The sequence below is a fragment of the Oryza brachyantha genome, chromosome 3 (genome assembly GCF_000231095.2).
Source record: "Oryza brachyantha chromosome 3, ObraRS2, whole genome shotgun sequence".
Taxonomy (NCBI): domain Eukaryota; kingdom Viridiplantae; phylum Streptophyta; class Magnoliopsida; order Poales; family Poaceae; genus Oryza; species Oryza brachyantha.
In genome coordinates, this window is record NC_023165.2 from 21,412,898 (window position 1) to 21,423,315 (window position 10,418).

The window sequence follows — 10,418 nt, forward strand, 5'->3', positions numbered from 1 at the left end:
CTAAATTTAAGGTTGAAAATTTAAATTTTGGTAAAAATATGATGGTGCATCATGTCGGTAATTATAAAGCTTGACACACTTGTTGATATTTAGAGAATATAAAATGAAAGACAAAAGTCCACGTTCGGTCCCTCTACTATGTCATTGGTTTGGTTTTGGTCTACTAACTACAAAAATCTGTCAACTCTTGAAACCGCCTATATTTGTCTATGGATCCAAACAAATGTGGTTTTTGTTGACGTGGTGCCATGTGCCATCGTAATTAATCATTTAAAATATATTATATATAGTATATTTCGGATAATAAGGAAAAGTAGACAAGATATATTTACCGTTGTAATATTTTCTTTGTTTTTATTTTATTTTGTTTGTATTTACTATTTATTACTATGTTGTTTGTATATACTATGGGCATGTTTGGAGGATCTTTAGATTCTGAGAAGCTGCTGCTTGGTAGCCATCTTCTGAAAATCTGAAAAAGCTCCTAAACACAGCTTCTGGATTCTTACTTTATTTTCCAGAATCTGTAACTACAGATTCTCAGAAGTTGTAGACTGTTTAGGTAGCTTCTAATAGAAACATTTTTTGAAAAAAGGTGCAACTAAACATGCCCTATGTCACCGAAGACCACATTGGTTTGGATCTATGGACCAAAAGTGAATGGTTTCGTAGTTGAGAAACCGAAAGCGAACCAATGGCATAATTGAGGACTGAATATGAGGTTTCTCATAAAATAGAAAATTTAAGTTGAGGACTGAATATGGGGTTTCTCATAAAAAAGAAAATTTAAGTTGAGACACTCGGGGTCAAGTTTTTGCCACTGTACCGCTAGTGGAGACATATTTTAATATGGTGTACATAGTTATAAATAAAGAGACTGTTGTCAGATAAGGGCATGATCAAAGGTAGAATCTATTATCGACTCTTATCTGATCCACGTCAGTAATAAGAACCTATTTTACAATGATACGCACAAAAGTAGAATCAGATATGATTTCTTTATTAATGTAATAAAATATTTTTATTATACTAGTTTTCTTTTTATCCACTCTCCTGCAAGAAAATTTTCTTCGCCGACTCTAAGCCATTACCGCTCATGACAACGGCTTTTCTATTTCCTTCGCTCTCTTTTTTCTCCACATCACTAAATTTGCTTACGTGACGATTGAGAGAGTCAGCTAATAAGTAAGTTTGAACCTGCCCCAAGGGCAAGACCATGTATGTGGGCCGGTTGGCAATCAGAGTAGGACTTATGGTAGGTAAAAATACTTAATTGTAATTTCTACAATGATGTGTCCGTATGAGGAGAGTGAGGTGGGGCCTGTTTGGTCCCGTCGAAGAAAAAAATACCACGCATTAACCAACGGATAGAAGGCAACGGTTAAAATAATGTGAATATTTATTAGTGTAAACAGCAAAACAGCATTGTATTTTTTTCAGCTTCTTGCCACGCCGTAATCTTGAAGTCACCTTAGTTGCATGTATGTATGTTATATTTTTATGGTGTACTCTCACAATTGTAACTATTGTTGTGGCAATCATTGTGGATGCCCAAATTCATCGTATGGTAGAGCCACTTCGTGTCTCCATCCATGCATTCTCCAACTGGCCAGTGTCATATTTTCTCACCAAAAAGTCGCTGGGAAAAGAGCGTGTCCGGTGAAAAAGTGCAATCTACCTCTAAACTTTCAGGTACTTAGCCAATGTTAAGAAGTGACAAGGTGCGGTTTGTGTTAGATAGAGCAGTGCACCTACTGCCCTGGCTTGATCACCTATTTTTCCCTCGAAACCCAGCCACGAATTGGTGTCAGTTCGTGCTGGTGCGTGTGCCTCCCAGTTCATTCCGGAGATCTTGGAATTGGTGGATCGATCGATGGCTCGGCGGCAGCGTGGCGCCTCGTTCACGGCGACTGGCCTGCTGGCGCTCGCCGTGGTGAGCGCGGCGATCGCGGCGTCCTCGGCTCAGCCGCAGCAGCAGCCTCCTCAGCCGCCCGGTCAGCCGGCGAGCGCGCCGAGCTGCCCGCCGGTGCAGGCCTCGCTGTCGCCGTGCGTCAGCTACTTCATTGGCAACTCGTCGACGCCGTCGGACGCGTGCTGCGAGCAGATGCGGGCCATGCTCCAGTCGCAGGCGCCTTGCCTCTGCGCCGCCGTGGCGTCGGCGCCGTCGTCCCCGCTCGCGCCGGTGCTCGGCGGGGTGCAGTCGCTGCTGCCCAGCGCCTGCAACCTGCCTCCCAACGCCTGCGCAGGGTCGACGGCCGGCTCTGCCTCTTCTCCGGCCGACGACTCGACGGCGCCGCCGTCCTCGGGGACAACAACTGCCGCCGCGCCGGAGCCCGCTGGCACGGACCCGGCGGCGATGCCTGCCGGTGGTGGATCCAAGTCAGTGCCGACTATGCCGTACTCGGCTGCCACGGGAGGCCACGGTGATGGTGGCGACGCCATAGCCGCTGCCGTCTTGATCTCCTCGCTGCTTGCTTGTGCTTATATGATCTGAGACGATACGTTGATTTGGTTTTGAGCAATTTTATCGTCCTTAAGAAAGTATCAGGAGGTACCACTGTAATATAAAATTTAGTATATCCTAGTACTTTAGATATTTAAGAAGATACTAAATTTTACGTAGAAAACAGTGGTATCTCATGATACGTAGGATAGGAAAAATGCTCTTTGGTTCTATGTACACACGTAAATTGTGAGTTGTGTTCCTATATGGGCATGTGGCTCAGTAGATTTATAGGATTGTTGTTAGCTTAGTTTTCAGGTTAAGAGACTTATACGAGTTATTATGAACCAATTTGTATTTGTTTGTGTGAAACTGATGTATAACGACAATATTATTATGGAGTGTTCTATTGAATTCATCGTGTCCTATGTGTATAAGTATTTGAGTTGATGAAAACTATTGGAATCAACAAAGATTAATATGGTTCCGCTGGGCTCATCATGTCGTCATACGGCTAGTATATATAATTGATGAAAAATTGATTGGTATTTGAAATCCCGTCCAAAACGTCAACAAATATATAACCGGCGTCAGTATTATAAAACGACGGCAGTTTTTTAGCACACGGATATATATATACACTCATTGTTTGTATGTCATCTAAATAGTCATAAAAAATATGAAAAAATTTAACAAGATAGTTTAATATGAGTTATATCACTCCACCAACATGCAATTTTAAATTCATCTTCTATAAGTTGTAGCAAAAAAAACAAAAACAATTATGAATATGCGTATAGTTAGTTTCAGTTTTATTTGTTTGTTTTATTTGTTTTTTTGCTACAACTTGTAGAAGTTGAATTTAAACTTGCATGTTTGTGGAGTGATATAACTTATATTAATCTATCTTGTTAATTTTTTTCATATTTTTGATAATTATTTAGATGACATACAAACATACGGGTGTACCTATACCTGCGTGCTAAAAACTGTTTCCCACCTGTCTATCGGCAGCTTTGACTGAAAATAGTCGGAATTTGTATGGTTGGACGAAAAGACGAAAAGCTATTCGTTTCTCGCAGAACTAGGAACTTTTGTCGGGGCAGACAGACCTGATAAAAGTCTATAATTTTCTTAACAAAATACTACCTTCATCTCATAATATAAGTGATCATAACTATTTTTTCACTATCATATAATATAAGATATGTATATAAACGTACATTAACTAACACAATATCTTTTCTCTAGATTTGATTTATTTTAAATACTTCAACATCAAAACGCTCAACCACATTACATGCATCTAGGTAATCTCAAAGAGAAGTTTATTATAACTATTTTTAATATTTGTGTTAGCAAGAGTTATGCACTAGTGCCTTATATTATAGGATGATCAAGAGAGTAGCATTTATCTTTAAGCATGATTATGTTATTTAATGGAGTTAACCCTGACAATTAATGTTTTCGGCTAGCTTCCCCACTGGCAACAAACTCACGACTCACGTCACTGGTCACCGGGTCGCATACTCGCATCGCGTGTGCCAACGGCCTGCACAACCGCCTCTGCTCGGTTCGCGCCCGGCGCCGCTGTCGCGATCCCCGTAGGCCGTAGCGGCGGAGCCACCACCCGAGCGACCTTGCCGTCGTTCGCTACTAAAAATCGCCGTTGCTGACAAAACAGCACTACTCCCTCTAAACGAGTGAATATATAATCCAAGCAATGAAAGTCGATTTATGAAATGCTCCACAAAACCAGCATGAAAAGTAACCAAGCTGATCACCAACCAAACCGATCGATGTCGTCAAAGCAGAACAGGTCACATGCATAATCACTCCGTCGCATGTAGCATGGCGGCACGCGACGCACCGTACGTGCGCCGTGGGCCGGCACGCGACATTCTCCGATCGGTTCACCGGTAAAGCCTCCAAAAGAAGCCACGTCGCGTTCATCACAGCGTGCACACACGATGACGACACAGGAGCCCTATTACTATTGCTTCGCTACCCGAGAGCTTGATCGAGTTAGATGAACCAGCCTCGCCCAATCCACCCGCCACTGTAACTAACACTGTATCTATCACTCGAGCTTTTCCCTCCCAATCCAACACTTCTCCCTCCAAATCCAACACCAACACCACGTCTCGGTTTTCTTTTTTCTTTCTTCTAGCAGCTCAGCTCGCCGTATATCAGTCCATGTCCCGGTCCATCGTCTACGGCGAAACTAACCCGATTCTTTCCTCGCGTCACTCATGGCAAGAAGCGGGCACGGAGTAGGTCCCGCCGTCGCCCTCGCCGCCGTCGTGGCGGCGGCGGCGGCGCTGTGCGCGGCGCAGACAGCGTCGGTGCAGCCGACGGCGCTGACGATGCCCAGCTGCCCGGCGACGCCGCTAAGCCTGTCCCCGTGCCTCGGCTACGTGTTCGGCACCGGCTCGGCGGCGCTGTCGTCCTGCTGCTCCCAGCTGCAGGGCTTCTTCCGGTCGCAGGGGCCGTGCCTCTGCGCCGCGTCCAAGCTCGCCGCCGCCGGCCCGTTCGGCCTCTTCCTCGGCCAGGCGCAGGCCATCATCCCCAGCGTGTGCAACCTGCCCACCAACCCCTGCGATGGTACGCGCACGCGCCCTGTGCTGCACATATATTTGTACAGAAAAAAAAATGGTTGACATTTCTCGTGGTGCATGATGCTTATGCATGCAGCCATGGCCGCGAAAAGCCCTGAGCCGGTCTCAGCGACGCCGGCGGCACTGGCGCCTGCACCTGTACCGGATACGCCGGCGATGGCACCGTCGGCGATGCCCGCCGAACCGGAGACGTCGGAAGCACCGGGGGTGCCCGTCGACGCTTCCCCTGCCACCGTGGCGGCGCCAGGACAGGCCGTGCCGGGAGACTCTGGATCGAGCACCGGTTCACAAGTTGGATCAAAGATGCCAGAATTGCTGCATTCGGCCGGCGTACGGAGCTCCAGGAAGACGGCTGCTGGCACCGTGCTGATCACTCTGTTTCTCGCTTATGTCTCAGCCATGTATGGGTAACGTGCTTAGCAGCATTAGATACTGTCAGTCATCACGAAACCGGTATGATTTTGCCTCCATGTTGCACAGCATAAACTTAAATAATTGTGGGAAAACTAGTTGAAGTTCTAAATGTCTACACATTTCATGGCTGGTTGTACCTAGAGACTCTTTTTTAATCCTTTATCATATCAGATGTTTTTTGAACGTTAATTAGAAGTATTAAATATAAACTGATAACAAAACTAATTGCATAAATAAAGGTTATTTCATTAGACAAAATTTTTAAGCCTAATTAATCTATGATTAGCAAATGTTTACCGTACCATCACATTCGTTAATCATGAACTAATTAGGCTCAGTAGATTTGTCTTGTGAAATAATCCAAGAGTATGAGTGAATTTTATTAATAGTCTATATTTAATACTTTTAATTAGAGTCTAAACATTCGATATGATAGGGACTTAAAAAAATTTAGAAAAAAATCCAGAGTATCCAAACAGGCCCTTCATTTCATACCTCCGATTAGCTTACATTAGTACTGTTTTCGCGCACTTGCTTAGAAAATGACAAGTGCATGACAACATTCTCCAACAAATATGCGCGTTAACAAGCAAAAAAAAATCAGCAACCTGCAGTTAAATGTTACTACAACTGAGCAGTGTCCATGCACCGCAACTCAGCGACTGAAATGGTACACCGTAGCCGGCTAACATATACTCATGGGTGTAGACAAGGAGGTTCCTGCCTGCCAACGATTTGGACATCTAACGTCACAGGAGATTGAATCAGGATCTCGGGATGGCTGTTCCACCTGTCAATAATTCAACCAGGATAACTTTCACTTCTATCGCGACATGAAACTTAGATCTGCAAAAGTGAGATCATACAAAATAGTATCCATGCCCCGAACTACAAACAAGCCAAGTTCAGGTCCTCAACAAGATACAGGCAAATACTAAAGGTTGCCAAACATAATCTGAGTTATGCAGTTCCATTTCCAGTTGTCACCATCAGGCACAATATGAATATCTGATTATTCAAAAACAAGTTAGTAAAACATAGCTCAATTATTTCGCTTGAATGATTGCAGCAGGCCGTTGGAATGAGTAACAATAATTTTAGGAAATAGCACACACACAAAATCTTGAACTCTTGACCACAGTTTATAAAAAAAAAAAAAGATAACATAAGACATGAACTTTTGTACACAAATGCAAAATGTTCCAAAATCAAATGAAATTGCCAGGGTTCTATCATTAATATAGCAGCCGGACAACAGCTATGTTTACTGACAATGCAAATTACACTCTGCGGTTATTGAAACACGGCAATAAAAAGTCTACTGTGAAGATCAAAAAGGTTGCATAGGCAACTAAAAATACTTCAGTTTTACATGATTAGCATGATAATCTCGGTAGTCTCAACGTCATGCATGTTTCATGTGAAGATTAGTTCTACGCAGAGGAGACTAATCACTAGGCTCTGGTGCAATTTAAGAAATGGTCAGCTTTAGACTAAATCATAAATTCTCTACGATTAGGCGATCCATACTAGATAGGGAGCAGCCATTTATGAAGGCAGCACTAGAACATGGAATAGGAAACCATTATGTCCATCACTACAGAATGCCAAAGAACTCAGCATCTTCCTTTCAAATAAAAATAGGATACAAAGCTTACATTATCCTGCAGTTTCAATACACCGGAAGCTTTGACTATGTGTGTGCCCGCATGAATTCCTCTAGCCGCTCCCATACCTCAAGGGCTGCTGTTCTGTCTTGATGCCTTTTATTCTTGCTTATCTGCCCGGCAGCAGAATCAAGATGTTAGCAATAGCAGATCTTTAACTTGATTAAAACATGAGAAACAAATGCATCTAACACTCACAGATATGATTTTCACATTCCACTGTTTGACCACTTTGGCTGCCTCCACACTATCGTCTTCAAATCGCACATAGAAACCAATAACTGACACAATTTCAAGATGTTATGTCACAGAAATGGTAATCAATATTGTGTCTTTCAAAAAAAATACATCATGCTGATTAGAAACAGGGCATTCTAAAAATTACCTAAGCATTCAAATTTCTAAACAGTTTTTCCCTGATCAACTTGTTAACTGTATCTTGAAATGAGAAAACACATACATCTAAATGATTAAACATGCCCAACATAAATTATCACAACTAAATTGATTTGCAGCAACTTTTGGTAGCTACATTTAAGTATGCACAGCCAAACCAAACACATCACAGTGCAAAAACAAGACTTTCGGTAGCTACATGAAGTTCCCAGACAAATGAAATATAGTAGTTCTACCATACAGATTTTTCAATGGAGAAAAGCATTCTCCTTACAGGCAAAGTATTGACTCCACTTCTAGAAGGAAGCATCAATAGTCATGTTTCTTAGGTAACATAACCTTAAATCTAATGCAAAGGCAAAATGGAGAATTTAACCAGTACAAGCTGCTGTCAATCCTGAGGCAGTAATATATACTACAACACTGCAGTTACTTCTTGATGGATGACAATACTCAGTTAAGCCATCCAGCCCAGGTACAAAAACAAAGTAGGCGTCTATTACTTCCAGAAACACAGAACATTGTAAAATAAACCCAGTATAAAATGCAGGTCAACCCCCCTTGTTTTTCCCATTAGAAATGCCCATGAACCTTAAGTGTTCCACATTTTTAGCAGAACAGAACAATAGCAAACTAAACATCTTCTGCAAAGAAGTTCAATGCTACATTTTCCCCTAAAAAAATACCCATAAATATAATGAATCTATACGCACTTGTATAGGAGTCTAAAAGTGATTTGCTTGTGTTTCTAGTTCCTAGAGCCCTCAAGTCTCAACCACGATGCATCTAAAGTTTTCTAAACACAAAATTTCTATAGTGGAAAAGCAATAAGTTCTTACCCTTGTTGAAGATCTCTACATGATCCTTGAATGGCCAATCCTTGAACTGCCACTCCTTGCCGAGCACAAACACCGCGACCACCCGCGCCCAATCATCAGGTTTGAGTGAAGCCGGCTTGTCCCTAACCTCGAACGTTGTCGCACCACCACCAGCACCGGTCCTCTCTCCACGAATCAGCTTCTTCTGCACCATGACGCAGTCGGGCTTCCCGCTACCCTTCATCGCCCGCATCCTCTCCTCACTCGGCACGAACACACCGTCCTCCAAGAACTCCCTCACGTTGTAGATCGTAACGAGCGTCTGCGACGCGCTCGGCACGAGGATGATGGGCACGAACCCCTCCCCGAACGACCTCTCCACCTTGGGCTTCGCCATGGCGACCGCGGCGGCCGAGGGCGCGTGGCGGGCGGAGGTAGTCACGCTGTCCTTGTTCCGCCTGCGCTCCTCCTCGCGGCGCGTGGCGTTCTGCAGCACGGCGAGGAAGTCGCGGCCGCGGGCGTCGAGGAGCGCGTTGCGGTCCTTGAGCGTCCGCTCGAGGGAGCGGATGTACGCCCCGGACGCCTTGTCGCCCTCGGGCTCCTCGGGAAGCGTCGGCTGGGGCTCCGGCGCGAAGGACGGGAGCGCCGAGGGGAGCAAGGGGTCGGTGGGGAGCGAGTGGTGGCCATGGCGGAGGAAGTCGAGGAAGGTCTTACGGTCGGGGAGAGACACCGGCGGGATGCGGCGGAGGCGGGCTGCCTGGATGAAGTCGGTGTGCTTGAGGTCGTTGTGCTGCGCGAGGAAGACCGCGGCGGAGAGCGGGTAGGGGCGGCCCGACTGCTTGTTGGTGAAGGCGGTCGGCGCGTTGGCGGGGAAGGTGTACTCCGACCCGAAGAGCACCTCGTCGCCGGAGAAGATGATCTTGTCGAGGTCGCCGCGGGCGGCGTAGTCCCGGAGCACGGCGAGGGGATCCATGGCTGCCGCTGGGTTTTGCGGCTGGATCTGTCCCAGCTCCGGTTGGGGAGAAGCGACCAGACGCTTTGAGCCCTAGGCCCATGAAATTTTCAGGCCCAATTGATATGGGCCTAAATCTGGTCAACCAACCAAGCCCATGGTCTCTGACCGCCGTAGCTTTCTTCTCCGTCTCCGGTCAAGTTCAGCGGCTGGTCCCAAGGGTAGAATAAATAAATACCGCGCTGCCTGTTGCTCTTGACACGAGGAATGGGAGGCAGAGACGAGGCCCGGCCGGCGCAGGAGATGGAGGCGGAGGTTACACTGCGGGAGTTCACGGAGGCCGACGCGGAGGCGCTGTTCGCGTGGGCGTCCGACCCCCGCGTCGTCCGCTTCCAGCGCCGCGACGCCTACACGCGCGTCGACGAGGCCCGCCGCTACATCGTCGACAGCGTCCTGCCGCACCCGTGGTACCGCGCCATCTGCGTCGCCGGCGCAGACCGCCCCGTGGGGTCCATATCCGTGAAGCCCGCCGACGACGACCCCCGCGGCGGCCGCGGCAGCTGCAGGGCCTCCCTGGGGTACCGCGTGGCGCACGCGCACTGGGGGCGCGGCGTGGCGACGCGCGCGGTGAGGACGGCGGCGGAGGTGGCGTTCGCGGAGTGGCCGTGGCTGGAGCGGCTGGAGGCCGTGGCCGACGTGGGGAACCCGGCGTCGCAGCGCGTGCTGGAGAAGGCCGGGTTCGCCAGGGAGGGCGTGCTCCGCCGCTACGTCCTGCTCAAGGGGACGCCCAGGGACATGGTCATGTTCAGCCGCGTCCGCCACGAGAGGAAGCCCGCTGAGGCCCATGGGCCGTCAGACGATGTGTAATAATTATAACGATAGTAAGGAGTACTCAGCTAAGAAAAAAAAGTGTCGCCTACGTTTCATATTGTAAGATTCTCTAGCTTAGTCTGAATTTATTAATTAATAAATGTATATAATTTATAGGTATATATATGTCTAGATTAATTAGCATTCATATAAAAGTCTTACACCGTGAAACGGAAGAAGCAGTTGGTTTTTCTTAAACGCGGCATAGATGTAAGAACACAACAGCCTATCAAAAATCAT

The 10,418-nt window shown here is 46.6% G+C and overlaps 4 protein-coding genes across 5 annotated transcripts; 3 read left to right on the plus strand and 1 right to left on the minus strand.

Annotated features, from left to right (window-relative positions):
• The first annotated feature begins 1,564 nt into the window (after positions 1–1,564).
• Positions 1,565–2,841, plus strand: LOC102709916 (non-specific lipid transfer protein GPI-anchored 15-like). The gene is made up of 2 exons (XM_040521788.1): positions 1,565–1,659; positions 1,795–2,841. The coding sequence occupies exons 1-2, from the start codon at positions 1,565–1,567 to the stop codon at positions 2,492–2,494; spliced, it is 795 nt and encodes a 264-aa protein (XP_040377722.1). The 3' UTR covers positions 2,495–2,841.
• Positions 2,842–4,484: 1,643 nt separating this feature from the next.
• LOC102710196 (non-specific lipid transfer protein GPI-anchored 15-like) lies at positions 4,485–5,612 on the plus strand. The gene is made up of 2 exons (XM_006651599.3): positions 4,485–5,047; positions 5,138–5,612. The coding sequence occupies exons 1-2, from the start codon at positions 4,696–4,698 to the stop codon at positions 5,470–5,472; spliced, it is 687 nt and encodes a 228-aa protein (XP_006651662.2). The 5' UTR covers positions 4,485–4,695; the 3' UTR covers positions 5,473–5,612.
• A 331-nt stretch (positions 5,613–5,943) lies between these two features.
• LOC102704687 (protein CDC73 homolog) lies at positions 5,944–9,378 on the minus strand. Of its 2 annotated transcripts, none has more exons than XM_006650321.3 (4): positions 8,378–9,378; positions 7,341–7,423; positions 7,134–7,255; positions 5,944–6,265 (listed from the first exon to the last, which is right to left on the minus strand). In XM_006650321.3, exons 1-3 carry the CDS (start codon positions 9,327–9,329, stop codon positions 7,169–7,171), a joined length of 1,122 nt encoding a protein of 373 aa, XP_006650384.1. In that variant the 5' UTR covers positions 9,330–9,378; the 3' UTR covers positions 5,944–6,265; positions 7,134–7,168. The 2 variants fall into 2 exon arrangements, with proteins under 2 accessions (XP_006650384.1, XP_006650383.1); XM_006650320.3 differs by having other exon boundaries at positions 5,944–6,483.
• A 207-nt stretch (positions 9,379–9,585) lies between these two features.
• LOC121053999 (uncharacterized N-acetyltransferase p20-like) lies at positions 9,586–10,218 on the plus strand. Its single transcript, XM_040522818.1, has one exon. It carries the CDS (start codon positions 9,612–9,614, stop codon positions 10,173–10,175), a length of 564 nt encoding a protein of 187 aa, XP_040378752.1. The 5' UTR covers positions 9,586–9,611; the 3' UTR covers positions 10,176–10,218.
• Positions 10,219–10,418: the final 200 nt, after the last annotated feature.

Excerpts from the sequence above, each read along its gene's own strand:
- LOC102709916 (XM_040521788.1), top strand. The coding sequence starts at position 1,565 with ATGGTAGAGCCACTTCGTGTCTCCATCCATGCATTCTCCAACTGGCCA. Across the intron at positions 1,660-1,794 it reads CTGGGAAAAGAGCGTGTCCG|CCACGAATTGGTGTCAGTTC; the intron begins GTGAAAAAGTGC and ends CTCGAAACCCAG.
- LOC102710196 (XM_006651599.3), top strand. The coding sequence starts at position 4,696 with ATGGCAAGAAGCGGGCACGGAGTAGGTCCCGCCGTCGCCCTCGCCGCC. Across the intron at positions 5,048-5,137 it reads GCCCACCAACCCCTGCGATG|CCATGGCCGCGAAAAGCCCT; the intron begins GTACGCGCACGC and ends TTATGCATGCAG.
- LOC102704687 (XM_006650321.3), bottom strand. The coding sequence starts at position 9,329 with ATGGATCCCCTCGCCGTGCTCCGGGACTACGCCGCCCGCGGCGACCTC. Across the intron at positions 7,424-8,377 it reads TGTAGAGATCTTCAACAAGG|TTATTGGTTTCTATGTGCGA; the intron begins GTAAGAACTTAT and ends AAATTGTGTCAG. Across the intron at positions 7,256-7,340 it reads GGAATGTGAAAATCATATCT|ATAAGCAAGAATAAAAGGCA; the intron begins GTGAGTGTTAGA and ends GCTGCCGGGCAG.
- LOC121053999 (XM_040522818.1), top strand. The coding sequence starts at position 9,612 with ATGGAGGCGGAGGTTACACTGCGGGAGTTCACGGAGGCCGACGCGGAG.